Raw genomic sequence first — 16,244 nt, forward strand, 5'->3', positions numbered from 1 at the left:
CTAATAGACACTGCCTCAGTGTAGCGGGAGTATTATTCCGTCGCCATCCCGTTGCTTGGCTTATTCTGCCCACCATCCGGCAAATTCACACGTGGGTAGCTTCAGCGGGTTATGCAGCTACCTCCCTTAGCTTCACTAGCTCAATTCTCTCGCAGCCCGGAGAGAGATGGAGGGAGAGTGGGGGTGGCTCATGGCGAATGGTGGGGCCCCGAGTTGAGCAACCCCTGTCACTAGGTGGTAAGCGTTTGTACCAGAGAGGCTTGGCTTTCGGGTGACGCAAACAAGATCGCGCCGTGTCCCAGGTGGTAAGGTACCTCTGGGTAATTTAGTGTCGGGTTTCGGTTGATTCCTTTTTGAGTTGCAACAAAAAACCAAACAAAATTTGGCTTTTTTAAAAATCACGACGAACCTCTTGTAACCCTTTTCCCCAAAGCAAACAAATAAAAGAAAAGGAGCCACAAACTAGGCTTGCAAGGCTTACTCTGGTGATTGACTGTGGAATGCGACAACGGCTAAAGCTAGCCAGTCATTCACTTTTGGGGCCGCCCTGCGGAAAGTGAGGGCTACACAACAAAGACCAACGAGGATGGCCAGCGAAAACGGAGCTCTCAGAGTTTGAAATGCCCGAATCCTAGTCTCAACTGATCCCACGGCCAATCAATACAATACAAAGCTAGCTGCCCTCCTTACCTACTATTCCGTATCAACAAGTCACGTGTGAGATACGACTGGCAAACACTTGGACGCACCGACCACGACGACAAGGGCGACAAATGCGTGGAGCCGACTGCGGCGTCGACGCCTGCTCGGCGCAGCCTCCGTCATCCATCATAGGAACATTCTTTTCGCTTTCGCCTTTCATCGGGACGTTTGCCGTCGTCGCCATAATCACCTCCCGTCATGTCCACCCTATCTTGTCGCGGATGCACGATGGCGCCCGTGATGACGGGGAGGATCATGTCCTCCCGGCGACGGCACCGGCGGCGTTGAGGGCGTGCCATGTCGAGCACGGCAACCGCAGCATTCGCCAGAAACTGTCAGGGGCTGCCTTTGCGGCCACCATTGGGCTTTCGACCGTCCTGGGAGAGCTGATATTGGCTGAGATCTCGGACCTAATCAATGCAAGGGCGAGGACGACGGCGCTGCGGTATACAGTGCCCACTCTGCTCTTTCTGCTCATCGGCCTGACACCGTTTCTGATTATTCAGTCAGTCATTGTCGGGGCCGGTTGGTCGTTTCAACGGACGGCCAAGGGGCGCCTCCCACGCATGGCGTGGACGCTGCAGCTGTCTGCGTTTGCCATTTGGCTACTTGTATTCTGGCAGCTGGGGCGGTTGGTCCCCGGACCGGATGATAACTACGCCTATGCCCGAGATGCGGCAGCTAGCTTTGACAGTACGGGCATCTCGATGGCCATGCGGGACTCTCCTACCACCTTCCCCGACTTGTCCGCCGGCGGTAGGGTGCTGTCGAGAGCTTGTCTCGAGAGGATAGGCGTGATTGGGATATCGCTAATGGCGCTTTTGTCTGGCTTTGCCAGTGTGTCCTCTCCCTTCCATATACTCTCCGACAATAGGCAACACCGAAAACGACCAGTCACCGATGCGCAGATTGCTAGGAAGCAGTCCGGGCTCGAGGCAACCCAGGAACTGCTGGTGCACAAGAAACACCGCCTACGAGCACTGCAGCACAAGTCGGCCGCCACTACATCGGTGGCTGAGCACAATTCGCCCACCTCGCCGGCACAGCTCGTCGGCAAGCTGGTCGGGTCGATCAAGAGTTTCGGGGGCGGTGGCGAGGCCGGTGAGATCAAGGCACTGCAGATGGAGATAACCGGGTTGGAACAGATGGAGGCCAGCATGTCGTCGAGTCTGGCGGCCATGCGAACGAGGCAAGCAAATCACGCACGTGACGGGACCGCCCTGGGCGCCCTCATGGCGCTGCCATCATATGCCTTCGGTCTCTACTGTGTCTACAGGATCCTCGCAACGACCATGACGACCCTCCGGCGGGCATACTCCCCCGGCGCATCATTCTCATCTTCGGATCCCATAAACCGCTTCCTCGGACTGCTTGCCAGGCACTGGGACCCTAAGCTGGACCAGCTCGCATGGGCGAGGCAGATCTCGTTTCTGCTGTCAGGGGTCATCCTAGCCCTGTCGGCAAATTCCGTCCTGCAGACCTTTCACCTGTTCTCCAAGTGGGCGCCGGGGCTCCTGCACCACACAAAGGCGAACCTGCCGCTGCTGGTCGCGCAGGTCACGGCGACCTACGTCATTAGCGCGGCGCTTCTGCTGAGGAGCAATCTGCCCAAGGAGGCGTCAAGTGCAGTAGGGGACGTGCTCGAGAGTGCGCTCGAGCCTGGATTTGTCGATCGCGTAAGTAAATTTTTTTTCTTCGTCCGAAATATTCAACTATTTCGACCAATTGCTTTGAGGGACATTCGCCACTCCTAAGTGGGTTACTTTCCTGCTTAGTTTCTTCCCAGCTGCGTAGCTAATCAAGCTGAGTATAAAAACAGTGGTTCGAGGGATGGTTCTTACTCGCCAGCATAGCGACTGCGTTGGGTATCTGGATCGGCAGGAAGATCGCAGGGTCCACGACAGACTGGGATGACTGGGAGGAACTATCTGCGGAAGAGCTGGGTCAAAAACGATCATGACAAGTCTCCGGCTGTTTAGAGAGTCTATGTTTCTCTGGGGTCTATGATATACTATGAAGAAAACCTAGCCCCTCTTATCCATTTGCGGACACTCTACGGCTCATGTAAGCTATTTATTCTTTGTTCATTTGTATCTGTTTTTATCATGTACGATGTAGACAGCGTCTTTGGGGTGTTAGAAAAGTATTTTAATAAAGACGACGCGTCTAGACCTCTAAGCCCCTACCTATATTGTATATATATATAGGCTAGACTTTCTCGTTCCAATTCTAGAACTAGACCTAATCAGCAAACTCTTAGGCCGAGTCTTGCACAGCCATCTCTGCGTCATGTACAATATTATCTAGGGGCGATTTGCGCACAGGCTTGCAAGATGGGGCTTTGTCCCGACCCCGAAGTTGTGTTGCTATTTTTTTTTTTTTTTTGTAGGGCAGCTGGGGGGTAGAGGGTTCAAAGCTTTTTGTTCTTCTGGCCCGATCAATGAAAAGCCGGGGAGAAATCATTCCAAAATTCAGAACACTACGCTAAGGCACGTACTGTAAGGTCGCGGGCGGGGGGGTGGGGGGTGGGGGGTGCCGTAGCGGCGCCCGGATGGGCCTGCCCGTTGTGACGCACCCCACTCGGGCCTATCCGCTCAAGTGCTGTCTGTTACTGGACTTTCAACTCGGTCTTTTGGGACTGGATAGAGAACCCTTGAAACTAGGCGCCGCCTCGTCTCAGCGGCTCTGGAGCTCTTTTTGGCGGCTGGATTTTCTTTTTCTGAACTTTGAATGCTTCTGCTTGACCAATACCCCTCTCCACACTTTGTGAATTCTTAGACGTACGTTTTTTCTCTTACGTTTCACTGGGCTAGATTTGTACTACTGTGGTACGGTATCGGCGTTTTCTGATTGACGAGTGAACTTCTTAGGCTGTTTGCTGAAACGTACCCGGAATGTCGGTATACTGTACTTTTTTCCCCCCTCGCTGCCCTTTGCTGCGTCACTTTTTCTGTTTGTTCCACTTGTCATGTCGTGTCTTTGTCATCCCCCCTCCATCGGACGAGTTATATACCGGATTCTGCGTCCCTTGTTGCTTAATCAACACATGTGGGCACGGGATTTACTCTCAACGGTTTTCCGAGGTGGGTTGGTTTGCTGTCTAATGATGAGATTGCTTCAAAGTTAGAACATGAGGCCACTGTGACAGTGACAAGAAATTCCGCGTGTTCGGGATATATGTATATGTGATATGGGGTAACACATGTACGGGGAAGGGTTTGTGTTCCCTGTTATTTATTTGGGACTGAGGGGGACCACTGAGCCGAAATACCATCCATCCTATCTACCCAAGTTCAGAGCAAATAATTCGGCTGCTGCAGAGGAATAAAGACAGCCAAAAGGCCAAGGTTCAGCTGCACAAAGTAATCTCAGCCTCATTCGCTAGGAGATAAAGCGAGAAGAAGCAAAAAGTCTTGGCTGACAGCCGGGACGCACTGACCGTTGACGATTCGTTCGACAGGGTTCGCTTGCACCTCGCTTTTGGTTACATGGGGTTGATGTAGTGGTACTACAGTAGTCCAGACGACAGGCCAAGAACACCCACCCCCACAACCATCATTGGGAAAGAAGTGCAGGAGTGCATATCCGAATCTGATTCCCCTGGGAAATGCAAAGTCAAAGGCTTTTAAGACGACAGTAATTGTTACATTTCTCGGTCCAAATATCAGCCGCATTAAACCGGGAACCCAGTTTGCCAATCCATCTGGCATTTTCTAGATTCTCCTACGCAGGTCGGGCCGTTGAAGCTGTCTGTCAGTTCATCACACTTCCCGCCAAGACCATGGGACGAACGTGGTTCGGGTGGAATTTTCTTCGTTGATGGGTGGTGATCGTCCAGGACCCCAGTTCATGCTGACACAACCCCGTGTTTCGGTGGCCTGTCACCAAAGCCCGATTTCACTCTCTTTTTGATCTCTTTTCATGTTACTCTCCCCCTCCACTTGTTCTTTTTACTTGTCACCTAGTCCCTCCATTATCTCTGTGAGAGGGGTGTTCCTTGCTTTTCTTTGGCTGGTTCCGCGTCAATCATTTTCTTCTTTTTTGTGCCCACCTGTTTTTCTGTTCTCTTCGTCATAGGCAGGAGGATCCCAAGAGGGTCGATCTGGACCTGTACCTTTTTTTTCGTCCGTGCCCTCAAAGGTACCTTACCTACCTCCATCGCGAGGTAACATAGCTTAACCTTCCTTCCTGCCTTTCCTATCTTCTTTTGTCTTTTTTTTCCCGCTTTCGCCGGGCGCTTGCTTCCCTCCCCTCCAAAAACTTACGTTTTTTGTTCTTTTCTCCTGGCTGCGCCCTGTTCTTACTTTCGATTCGATATACCCGCCTTTTCTTCTCTTCTCTTTCGCAATTTATTTCCTTTGTTATTACCCGGAGGGTGTCTGTATTTTCTTCCGTTTGCTCCCCACCTGGCCATATTTAGCAACCGTGAGAAAAGACTACACCACTATTTTGAACAGTCATTGTCGAGACACCGCGCGAAACCACTTCGAACGACTATAGAGCCACACGACCCACGTGGCATAGACCCGTCAGATTTTTTGGGATTGACAAGTCTACCACATTGCTTCTCCAGGGAATAAACCACCACTACCAGCGGACTATCCTAGCTACCCATCAACTACAGTACAAGAGCACTCGTCGACCTAGCGCTCGTAGTCGCAAACTCAATATATAGGTACCTTTTCCAGGTGCTTTATATATATATAGAAACCACTTGGAACGTGACCGCAGGGTCAGCAACCCGCCCGACCTATTAAAAGAACTAGCGCTCCGTCCATCTCCAAATACATCCACCAACATGTCGCAGGTCTTGACGCTAGCCAGCTTCCAATCGATAGCGTCCTCGAGTGTGCCCCTCGGCTGCATCCTGGCCTACAACAACACGCGCCTTTCGGGATGCAAAAGGTCCGACTTCAGATCCGGCACGGGGTGCTCGGCGAGCTGCCAGCGCTCCATTCAGAGCGTCGAAGCCACGCTGCAGCTCGTGTGCGGCGGCGGTGATGTCGACGTGCCCTCGGGCTCCGTGCTGGCGTCGGCGATGGAGGGGAACCTTGTAAATACTCTATGCGGCAACGGCCTGCAGCAGCCGCCGGCCACGACGGTGGTGACTACAACGACAACGGTTCCCAAGGAATCCAACGCGCCCATCCTATCGACTATAATTCCGCCAGCATCTACAACAGCGTCGGCCGCTCCCACAACTACAGCCGGAGCGCCGACACCGTCCCTCCCTCCGCCACCTCCACCTCCGCGCCCAGATACGGAGAGCCCGAGCGCGACAAGCACACCAGGTCCGGATCCGGCACCAGTATCGGCGCCACCAGCTCCGGAGAGGGGAGGCGGCAGCCCCTTTGACGTCCAAGGTTCTGCTGGTACTTCCAGTCCCACGATACCCCGGCTTTCGGTGGTGATGTCGTGGACCTTTGTGTTATTACTATTAATGCGGTGATGCGCTTGTGATCTGCAAGTGCATTGCCAGAGCCGGAGATGACCGTTCTTGGAGAATTTTCCTTCTAAAGAAATTTAAAGTAAAACATAATTGGGGGGGGCTTAACGGGGAAGGGGTACCTTTGCTTTTTTTAAAGTTCGGGAGAGGGGCGGATGGAATGAATGTCTAGGGTAGCATGTCCGAGAGGACCTGTCAAAGATCCAGGAGACCTGGGAATAGCGCGGCGTTGATGGAATTTTGGGGGAAACTGATTTAGATGGACTTTCGGGGCAAAGACAAGTTGGGGTAATGCGAATAAAACGTAATCATTCCATTTCTTTTATTCTCTTCTCAACAGTGAATATGCCATTGATATGCAAACATCTGACCCACTAGCCTGCCTAGGATAATCATTTGTTCTAGTTCTAGGTTCTAGTTGTAGATCAAGTCAAACGAGGAAAAGTAAAACACAGAAGAGAAAAAAAACCTAGCTTCCATATACAAATCCTGTAGTCATTATTGTTGCACAGAGTTTTAAAACAGAACAAAACAAATCAGAGAGATGAAGAATTTGTCAAAAAAAATCTGCATTTCATTAGAAAACATGCAGAAAATTGAACTCAAGCACTGGTCGCAGTGCTCTGCCACAAGTCCCTCATCTGTATGATGCTGGGGATGCAGCCCAGCATACCGACGCCGAGCTCGCTCAGCAGACCACTCTCAGAGCCCCAGTGCATGATGACAGGCGACCAGGCGACGTAGCGCGTCATGGTCTTCTTCCACTCGGCGGTGCGGACCTCGGCGCCCTTGGTCGCCTCGAAGGCCAGCCTGCCAATCTCCATGCCGACAAAGACGCCCCAGAAGCGGCTGCTCCAGCGGGCCAGCTTGGCCTGCTCGGCCGGCGAATAGCCCAGCACACCCTTGGATGAGAGGAAGGCCACGTTCTCGAGCAGCTGGAAGCCCGCGCACGACAGGAGCTGGGCCCACTGCAGGGCCACTACGGCGGATGAGCTGGATTGCTGTTGCGTGCCGGCCACGTCCTTCTCCGACGACGATTGCTGTTTCCTGGCCCTGCGCGCCTGGAGAGATGCGGCGATCAGCCGGCGCGCCCAAAAGTACATGCCCAACAGACCCCAGAGGCGGTGCGCGACGCGGGCCTCGGCGAGCAGGCCGCCCAGGGCGCGCAGGCGGGAGGCGACCAGCAGGGCCAGCGCCGAGGCGGCGGTCTTGGGCGAGGCCGCCGCGGAGGAGGTGAGGAGCACGGCGCTCTGCTGGGAGGGAAGGGAGAGGACGAGCAGCGCAATGTCCTTGGCGGAGCGACGGAGCGCGTTGGTGCCCAGAACGGTCAGGGCCGCTGCCGAGAGGCGGGAGGTGTAGCAGACGAATTGGAGAACGCACTGTCGGAAGCATCCGGTTGTTAGTAAAAGGTGGTGCTGCGCCCTGGCGAGTGTAGACGGGTGGGGGGGGGGGGGGAAGCGCCAGGGAAAGTGCCGGCTTGACTTTGCGCTACGCACATCAATGCCTGTAGGCGTCTGCAGGCAGCGGTGCAGATGAGAGAGGAACGCATCTACGTTCGCAGGTGCGGCGGCCAGGCTCGCGCTGAGAGGAACTGCGGCCTTCTTTACGTTGGCTGGAGGCGTCGACGATGGCACAGGCTCGCCTGTCGGCAGCGATGTGATTTCGGCTGAAGACGTCATTATGGTTGGTGGGTTTGTATGGTGGACGAAATTCGCTGGCGGGATTCTCCTTTGTTGATTCTTTGAAATTGAATCAAGTTAGTATGAGACTCTCAGAGTTAAACCGAGTTGCAGGTCCTTAGAATCCAAGCTGGGTGAACGTATACGGTGCGTAGGCAATTCGAAAACCAAAACCAAAAAAATAAAATACGGCCGGCCGTTGAACCTCGGGAGACTTCCTTAGATGGAAACTACCCCTACACTCAGACTGGAATAGTGGCCCTCGGCGTCGGCTCAAATGGTCGGTAGCTGCGGGCGGTGACGACAGATCGGTTTTAATAGGGGCCGCACGCAAGCGGGGTGCCCCAGACTCCAAAGCATAAACAATTTCCCAAGCTATGGAGAAATTGCTGCGAAGGTTCAGGTGGTCAATGGGGCATGAACACTTACTTGTTCATGCGCGCAATTGATTATATGCACGCACCACACCACAATTCCAACAAGGCCATTGCTGGTGAATTCTGTTTCCCATGAGGCGGTAGACTGCTCTGAGAAATAAATAAAAAATATCGATTGAGAGTAAATACATAAAAGATCGCAACACGCGTTATTAGTCCGGACTCCATAGTTACATTGCAGTTTGCAGGTTGGTTAATGTATAGTACCATACTTGGGTATTGTAGCAAACCGCCGCTATATGCAAGCTGGAGGCTCAACATGTGATAACAGCACAACCGACTTACTAGGCAGACTATCTAGACAAACTACAGTAGTCGGAAAAGCAAGACAGAAAGAATATCATATCGATACCGCACTCGGTGGGTTTTGCTGAATTCTTTCTGGGATGCCCGCCCTCGTCCAGCACGTGCCTCAAGACATATGTGACGCCAATTATAGCCAATTTGATGGCAACAGAGGTACCATTCACTCATGGTCCAAGTTGACGAACCCTTAATCTAATGCTTAATAGAACAGTGAGTCTCTGAGGAAGTGTCCGACGACAAATGGTATTAGAATATTGACACAAAATGTATCTTTAAATGTTTGAACCAAACAAACAAATCAAGGGAAAATCAAAATCCATTCCAGCCAATGTAACCGCGGGGTTTGACGCTCCTGCACGCAATAGGCACGCAAGCAAGATCTCAAGGGAGTTTGACCGAATTGAAGGGCTGGATGTAGATCAAAGTGGGGCTTGAACAGTTTCACAGCCGCCTGCGCCATCCAACCAAGTACGAAGCTCAAGGACCGTTACCTAGACAACCAGCCGAGAGCAACAAACATTACACCCGCGTGAACCCAAATTCACGGCTGGTCCCAATCGAGCGAGCCATCCTAGACGAACACAGGTGTGTGTGTTTCTGTCTACCTTGCCTATCCGCATGTTTTGTACAGCCAGGCTAAACCCGCAATTCGAAGTCACTTCAATACCAGTTGACGCTTGCAACTTATCCCCCTTAGCATTTTTTTATTTTTGATACAAAACAACACACAAACAAGTGCACACACAAGCAAACCAACCATACATAAAATCGCCAACCGCGCTACAGGGCCTTGACGGCGTGAATCGAAAAGCAGCTTTGTCTCCATGACATTGTGAAATGCACCTGGGTCGGAGAATCCGATTTTGTTCCTGCCCTTCGTTTCCCGGAGAAGAAAAAGTCTAGGACGGGACAACTCCGCGCCGACCACCTAATCAACACCTTTTTTCGAGAGTGCTGCTCAAGAGCAGTGCACAGCGACCAGAACAATGGACGCCAGCTACCTGTCCCAACAGGTTAACACCATAATAGACCAACTGCATGGTCTGTTTGACGAAATTGGAGTTCCCAGCCATGAGCGCGAGTCGAGGGAAACCGAGGTATGCATTCGCCCAAGACGAGAAGGAATTAGAACAGAGTGAATAGGAAAGTTTCACCTGCCTCCGAGTACACGCCTTGCTAAAGCCATAAACATGAATAGCTCTTCTCCGCCTTGTCGGATACTCTGCAGAAGCAGGTCCGCTCCGTCAACTCAGAAAAAAAGGCCATGGTAGAAGAAGCACAACGCATCATTACCATCATCCGCCAAATGGAAGCATCCCTAGACGATTCCCAATCACATCGCGACTATTCCTCAGGCGACGATCTCAAGATCACATATCCTTTAACTAGGTGTCTACAAGGCCTAAAAGAAAAGCATCAACAAATCAGCAAACTGCACAAAGATCGCTTCGAGCAAGTAAAGAGTACGCACCTTTGTCCAAGACGCATTCATCTAGGCTTCTGCGACCTCTGCTAACCATGCTCACAACAGAACTTGTCGTCGCCCTCGAATCATACTCATCCCACCTTGAATCTAGTTTTGTCAAGCTCCGGCTACCGCCTACTGGACCCAACCAGTCAATACCTCCCGACTTCGATCTGTCCCCTTCTTATGTGCAAAAGCTGGATGACGAGTTCACCCGCGTATATGAGGAGTACACCCGCCGCGTTACGACTGTCAAGGCTATCTGCGAACACATCATCTCTCTCTGGGCAGAACTAGGCACCCCGCAAGCTCAGACCGATGGTGCCATCGTCAAATACTACCGTGACGCCCCTGAGCAGCTTGGACTCCATGAGGAGGATATTGCCCAGTTGCGATCAAAGCGCGACAAGCTGGCTGAAGAGAAGAAATCTCGTGAGAAGCGTCTGCGGGATCTCAAAGCGGCCGTCGAAGCGCTTTGGGAGAAGCTCGGCATCGAGGAGCACGAGCGCAAGAAGTTCCTCAACGCCAATCGCGGGTGCGGCGTCCGACAGATCAACGAGTTTGAGGACGAATTGGGCCGTTTGAACGAGCTCAAGCGTCAGAACCTGCACTTGTTTGTAGAAGACGCCCGCTTCAAGCTTCAGGAGCTATGGGATGCCCTGTATTTGTGCGAGGACGAGATGCTGGAGTTCACCCCTGCATTCTCCGATGTGTACAGCGATGCCCTTCTTGAAGCTCACGAGCGTGAAATTTCTAGGCTAGAAGCACTCAAGGAGCAGCGAGCACCTATCTTGGCCCTGGTCGAAAGGCACCGGTCTCTGGTGACTGAGCGGGACGATCTGGCCGCATCTAGCCAAGATGCCTCCCGGTTGATGATGAAGGGTCAGAAGGGAGAGAGACGTGACCCAGGAAAGCTGCTCAGGGAAGAAAAGATGCGTAAAAGGATTGCCAAGGAACTACCCAAGATCACGGTCGAGCTCCGCAAGGGTCTTGAGAAGTGGGAGGATGAATGGGGCCGCGACTTCTTGGTCCATGGCGAGCGGTATCTGGACGTCATCGAGGCATCCGAGTCCAAGCCCGCCGTTCCACCGAGGTCAAAGACACCAGGCGCAGGAGCTGTCCGAACAGCAGTATCAATGGCGGGCCCAGCAGCAACCACCAGGCCTGGGACAGCAATGAAGTCCAACGCCCCGCCGAGTCGCACCAACAGCAGTGCCACCCGGCCTACCACTGCACGACCGCCCTCTCAACACGCGACCGCCAAGACGCCGACGACAGCTACCTCGGGCACAGGTACACTACGTCGAGCTCCTCAGCCGACCGCTGGACACACCACAACATCAAAGGGAAGCCCTTCGCGAATCCCCGCTAGGGCACCGCTGTCGAACCTTAAGCACGGGAATAACTCCCCCGAAAGGCCACGGCCAGAATCCAGAGGCGACGCCTTCCGCAATGCTCCGCCTCTTATGCGAGCACCGCCGCCCAAAATGAGGGATCTCGTACCTCCTCCGGAAGCCAGGCTGGAAACGCCGCCCAGCCCATACAGGCGAGAGGACTTTGGCATGAGCTCCAACGTCAGGCAGGTCGAGACCGACGACATATACGACGATCGCAACGAGCGCTCACGCCAGCTGCAGGCCCGGACAAAATCCCATCAGGACCTTCGCGGTTCGCACGAATCATACGAATCACACACATCCCGCGACAAGGCCTATGCGCAGTCGACATATGCGCACGCAACGTATTCGCATCCTCCTAGACAAATTTCAAACACTTCCACAGCCGTGTCTGGATCTGAAAACTGGGAAACGTACGACGATAACTCAGAGCCCGAGGCGGATGCGTCCGATAGCTACTATGAAAAGATGCGCGCTGCGAGGGGCAAACGGATGACACCCGAGATGGGTTATGCGCGGCCGCACGCGAGCCAGGCTAAGCGCCCACGCGGACTGCCACCTGGCGCACATCCGAGCCTGGCAATGGTTGACCCCGAGGGCACCAGGATAGTCAGCGGAAGCGAGTGGACCGACGAGGATGGTTTCTAATGGATCGACGACGACTTACATGGCTCATGCGGCGTATGTGATGCTGGCTTTCTGCTCTGCGAACATGTCTCATCAGTTACTTACTTGCCTTCTTTTAATTATTTTCTTGCATGTTGTTTTTAAGGATCGGCTTTCTGTGCTGGTCATACATATCTCATTCTCTGGATAAAAGAAAAGGGGTGTTACTCGACGGCGATGGCTGTTTGATGACAATCGTTCTTTGTGTCCTCCTCTCTTACTTCTTCTTCTCCTTCGACTTATTTGTCACCTTGCTCTCCATTTCCTTGTTACATTCTGTTGTTCATCTTTCAGCTTCTTTGCTCCTGTCCACTGGATATCGGGGCACTTCTTGTCAATGCACGCACTCTCATACCGGCGTCTTTTGGGGGGTAATGATTTCAGGGATCTCGGAAGCTAGGCGCTCGACCTGCCATCTTTCTATTTCATAGAAGTACACACTTTGTATTGCGATGCCTTTGGACCCGGCATGTATGGCTGGGCTTCATATACGTAAATGTGCCCCTTGACCAGGTACCTAAGAGGGGCACACAACGGAAATACAACCAATGATGGTGTAAAGTGACATCAATAATTTTTTTTGGGTGACTGGTTCGCATGCATATCTTGATCTAAAGATATCATGTTCGAGGCTGAATTGCGTTATCATGCCAAGCTTGCTCGGCTAGACCAAAACTGCTTAGTCGAGGACCAAGATGCCTGTGATCGCCGGTTACTGATCGTCGGTTGCCGTGATATCCATACCAGTACAACCCAAAGGTACTTGAATCGCGGGGTATTTATCACTGGGCAGATATGTACCTCCTCCCTCTTTATTCATGTGACGCAGTTGGAACCTTTCAACTGTAGGTAAGTCTATTCTTACTCAAGGTGTACCTGGAGATGTAAGCTACTTTAACGTGCCTAAATTGAGAGATCCAGCTGTTGTCTGCTTATTGCCAGCCCTACCAACCCGAGCTGGGATAGATAGCCAAGGAGCCTCTTAAGTTTGTAATTTTGCTACCGCTGCTACTAGCGCAGGTACTAACGTCGCGTTGCACAAAATTTTCTCCGTATCCTGGACTTGCACGCTCGGCTGTGTTGTTCTTGTTCTTGTTCTTCTTTTTCTTTTTCTTTTTTCTTCTTTGTTCGTACTCGGCTTTTATCATAGCCCCGAACGTCGAACTAACCGATGAAATGTTGCCGTCACTGAGTGGATGCGTGGAGCAGTGAACTGCAGCTGTACTTGCCCCATTCAACCAGACCAGCTGCATTTTGCTTTGCCTGCAAGCTGCAGGTATCCCTACCGTGCCGTACAGTAGCACCCCATCGATTTTACCCACAAAGTCCACTATAGTCAGTCACCCTAGCTCACAGGCAACTTTTACAGCTGTTTCCATGGCATCACGTCAGCCAATTTTGAAGTAGTCGGATCAACAAGACTGATTGGAAGGAACCCTTGCGACCACCGGATATCGCTTTGATCGACGCAGCCCAACGGCGAAGCAGTAACAAGAGTTAGTTGGGAATCAGCCTTATCCCGCACATAATCGACCCAACAACATACACACACAGACTCGGGCCAACTGCGGCCTTGAATGTCAAACGACAAGTCAGACCTGATGCACGCATCCGACTTGGAGTTGGGCGTCTAGCGCCAGTCAATAGTCTAAATTAACAAGTCGAAAACCTCCGTCATCGACAAACATACTAATACAACCCCCTCCCCGAACCGATCTCGAACCCGGGACTTCATGACGATCATGACTTCGCCGGCGCACCGCCCGCCAGCCTCGAGCCTGTCGATACCCCATGAGCAAGCACAGAGCGCCGCGCTCAAGGGCGCCTCCCTGGCGTTCCAGAAGCAGCTCGACGCCAGCAAGAAGAAGGCATCGCCGCCCGGCCCCAATCACAACAACAAGCTCACTACCGACCCGCGCGGCGGCGCCCTCGTCGCCGCGACGTCGGCCGCCTCGCTCAGCAACCAGACCACCGGCGGCAGCAGCGTGGCGGACCACCACCACGGCGTGCCCGAGCATGCGACCCTGTCCAGCCGGCTGGCGCAGCTGCAGCAGCGGTCCGGCAGCCCCCACCTGCGGCCGCCCGGGAACGCTGGAGGGCCCCGTTCGGCGTCGTTTATTGCCGCCACCTTGGCGGCAAGCAGGTCTACTAGTCCTAGTCCGAGCCGGAAGAATAGCGTGGTCACGCCGCAGGAGCAGAGGAGAAGGGCAGGGGCGCACAGCAGAGCGTCGTCTGTGGGCAGTCTGCGATTGACGTCGCCGTCGAATTTGGGACCGAGTCCGGGGCAGGGCGTGGACTATGGTGGGTATGATGGGGAGGATGATGCGGACCTGGATCATGATGAGGACACCGGTTTCAGGAGACTTGGGAGAAGGAAGGTCGTGGCCGAGACGCCGACGCTTCCTGCTCGGGAGCAAAGTAGAAGGCGAGATGGTGACCCCGTTAAGAGCCCTTCTCCTGTCCGAGATACGGAGGTGCCTCAACCAAGGAGAAAAGTCATAGATCGGGTGCCAGAGCAGGAGGAGCCTGCAAGTCCAGTCCAGAAACCGAGACCCAAGCCAAAGCCAAAACCCAAGCCCAAACCGGAAAAAATAATCAAGACCGAGCCTCGTGCAGCCCCTGAGCCGGTCGAATCAAAGAGGGCAGAGCAGTATCCTGGCTCGGAACCAACATCGCCATCGATAAGGCGAGCCAGTGTGCAGCAGCCCAAGCCAAAGGTGGCGAGAGCACAACCTGCGCGCACACCAATCAAAGCCTACCATTCACAAAAGGAAATTCAGGTTCTCTCTCGGATCTTAATGCCCAAAGATGTGGATGATATTGACTGTGGACCTCTGACCTTGGATGGCGCACATGGCCCCCCTTTTAGAGAAAGAGTCGACTCTATATCATCTGATGACACCTTCTTCTCCACATCTTCTGGTCAAGGACGCCGCGCGCCGACACCACCACCACCACGAAGGATACGTTCTGTCAGAGAAACCCCCAGCAGACCCCACAGCGAAGCCACAACTCCGTCGTCACAACAGCGATCCACGAGCAGCCAGTCGAAGCAGACCCCCACGAGCGCCAACAGGTCCTCCCTGGCCCTGGACTCGCTCACCAACGCCATCGTGGCGAGCAGCCTAGCCTCGGCGCGCCACACTCCGGCCAGCAGGTCCCAAACGCCAGCTCCCGTGCCGGTGCCCTCGCGCAAACGCAACGACCGTCTAGCGTCCAACTTGACGGGGGGCGGGATGAGCCGCAGTCATAGTAGATCACCGCCCAAAAAGCAAGGGATGCTGACGACGCTGCGGGCCCCTCATTCAAAGTCGGACGATGAAGAGGCGCGCAAGCACAAGGAGAGGCACCGGAAGCGCGGCCCTCTGGGAGGCAAGAAGCACGTCCATCACGAGGGTTCGCGGCGTCGTTGGCGGGATTCGGTCACGGCCGAGGAGCGGCGGCGGTACGAGGCTCTGTGGGCCAGCAACCGTGGTCTCCTCTTGCCTCCCAAAGATGGCGGTGTTGGACAACAACATCAGCAGCAGCAGCCAGAGGACCTGGTCGCCAATGTTGTTGTGCGGGACCTCTGGAGTCGCAGCCGGCTGCCACACGACGAGCTCGCCGAGGTTTGGGACCTGGTGGACCTGGGCCGTCGCGGGTCGTTGTCCAAGGAGGAGTTCGTCGTGGGCATGTGGCTCATCGACATGCGGCTGCGGGGGAGGAAAATCCCACCGAGGGTGAGCCAGAGCGTCTGGGACAGTGTCAAGGGCCTGCGGGTTCCCGCACCGGCTTAGAGTGCTGAAGGAGGCAGCGTCGGACTGTTGATGTTGACTGGGGGCAGCAGGAGAGACGCAGCGTAGCGGCGCTGCTCTCTTGCATCTTTGTTCCGCAGCTGCTTTATGGGAGCTCTAAGATCAAGTTGTCGGGTTTCTTGATTGTTTGTCTTTTTTTCCCCGCGTTTTTGTCTCGTACATACCATTGATACCCCATTCGAAACTAGAAGTCATGTATAGGGACCTATATCTACCAGTGCAGGGTAGGTTAGGTAAGAGTAGATTGCACTGAATTGGAGTTGTTCAGTTACCCTGTACTGTTGTTCTCTACTAGGGCGAGGCAGCCCCGCGTTTGCTGGTACCTTATCCATGCTTATCGTAGCTAATGTGG

The 16,244-nt window shown here is 53.7% G+C and overlaps 6 protein-coding genes across 6 annotated transcripts; 4 read left to right on the forward strand and 2 right to left on the reverse strand.

The window, feature by feature from the left end:
- Nucleotides 1-773: 773 nt before the first annotated feature.
- MGG_05269 (G protein-coupled receptor) lies at nucleotides 774-2,662 on the forward strand (the record flags this gene model as incomplete). Its single annotated transcript, XM_003712779.1, has 2 exons — nucleotides 774-2,378; nucleotides 2,522-2,662. 2 exons carry the CDS (start codon nucleotides 774-776, stop codon nucleotides 2,660-2,662), a joined length of 1,746 nt encoding a protein of 581 aa, XP_003712827.1.
- Nucleotides 2,663-3,981: 1,319 nt separating this feature from the next.
- On the reverse strand, nucleotides 3,982-4,412 carry MGG_16899 (uncharacterized protein; the record flags this gene model as incomplete). Its single annotated transcript, XM_003712780.1, has 2 exons — nucleotides 3,982-4,055; nucleotides 4,142-4,412. 2 exons carry the CDS (start codon nucleotides 4,410-4,412, stop codon nucleotides 3,982-3,984), a joined length of 345 nt encoding a protein of 114 aa, XP_003712828.1.
- A 240-nt stretch (nucleotides 4,413-4,652) lies between these two features.
- Nucleotides 4,653-6,464, forward strand: MGG_05270 (uncharacterized protein). The gene has a single exon (XM_003712781.1). It carries the CDS (start codon nucleotides 5,501-5,503, stop codon nucleotides 6,149-6,151), a length of 651 nt encoding a protein of 216 aa, XP_003712829.1. The 5' UTR covers nucleotides 4,653-5,500; the 3' UTR covers nucleotides 6,152-6,464.
- MGG_05271 (uncharacterized protein) lies at nucleotides 6,363-8,131 on the reverse strand. The gene is made up of 2 exons (XM_003712782.1): nucleotides 7,645-8,131; nucleotides 6,363-7,527 (listed from the first exon to the last, which is right to left on the reverse strand). Exons 1-2 carry the CDS (start codon nucleotides 7,825-7,827, stop codon nucleotides 6,751-6,753), a joined length of 960 nt encoding a protein of 319 aa, XP_003712830.1. The 5' UTR covers nucleotides 7,828-8,131; the 3' UTR covers nucleotides 6,363-6,750.
- A 1,018-nt stretch (nucleotides 8,132-9,149) lies between these two features.
- Nucleotides 9,150-12,711, forward strand: MGG_05272 (uncharacterized protein). The gene is made up of 3 exons (XM_003712783.1): nucleotides 9,150-9,667; nucleotides 9,769-10,033; nucleotides 10,102-12,711. The coding sequence occupies exons 1-3, from the start codon at nucleotides 9,557-9,559 to the stop codon at nucleotides 12,078-12,080; spliced, it is 2,355 nt and encodes a 784-aa protein (XP_003712831.1). The 5' UTR covers nucleotides 9,150-9,556; the 3' UTR covers nucleotides 12,081-12,711.
- Nucleotides 12,712-13,460: 749 nt separating this feature from the next.
- MGG_05273 (increased rDNA silencing protein 4) lies at nucleotides 13,461-16,168 on the forward strand. The gene has a single exon (XM_003712784.1). It carries the CDS (start codon nucleotides 13,832-13,834, stop codon nucleotides 15,872-15,874), a length of 2,043 nt encoding a protein of 680 aa, XP_003712832.1. The 5' UTR covers nucleotides 13,461-13,831; the 3' UTR covers nucleotides 15,875-16,168.
- Nucleotides 16,169-16,244: the final 76 nt, after the last annotated feature.

The sequence above is a fragment of the Pyricularia oryzae genome, chromosome 3 (genome assembly GCF_000002495.2).
Source record: "Pyricularia oryzae 70-15 chromosome 3, whole genome shotgun sequence".
Taxonomy (NCBI): Eukaryota; Fungi; Ascomycota; class Sordariomycetes; order Magnaporthales; family Pyriculariaceae; genus Pyricularia; species Pyricularia oryzae.

Bases quoted from the DNA above. Each gene is read 5' to 3' on its own strand.
- MGG_05270 (XM_003712781.1), top strand. From the start codon at position 5,501: ATGTCGCAGGTCTTGACGCTAGCCAGCTTCCAATCGATAGCGTCCTCG.
- MGG_05271 (XM_003712782.1), bottom strand. From the start codon at position 7,827: ATGACGTCTTCAGCCGAAATCACATCGCTGCCGACAGGCGAGCCTGTG. The intron at 7,528-7,644 runs GTGCGTAGCGCA...TGCTTCCGACAG, and splicing joins AGACGCCTACAGGCATTGAT to TGCGTTCTCCAATTCGTCTG.
- MGG_05272 (XM_003712783.1), top strand. From the start codon at position 9,557: ATGGACGCCAGCTACCTGTCCCAACAGGTTAACACCATAATAGACCAA. The intron at 9,668-9,768 runs GTATGCATTCGC...AAACATGAATAG, and splicing joins GCGAGTCGAGGGAAACCGAG to CTCTTCTCCGCCTTGTCGGA. The intron at 10,034-10,101 runs GTACGCACCTTT...TGCTCACAACAG, and splicing joins TCGCTTCGAGCAAGTAAAGA to AACTTGTCGTCGCCCTCGAA.
- MGG_05273 (XM_003712784.1), top strand. From the start codon at position 13,832: ATGACGATCATGACTTCGCCGGCGCACCGCCCGCCAGCCTCGAGCCTG.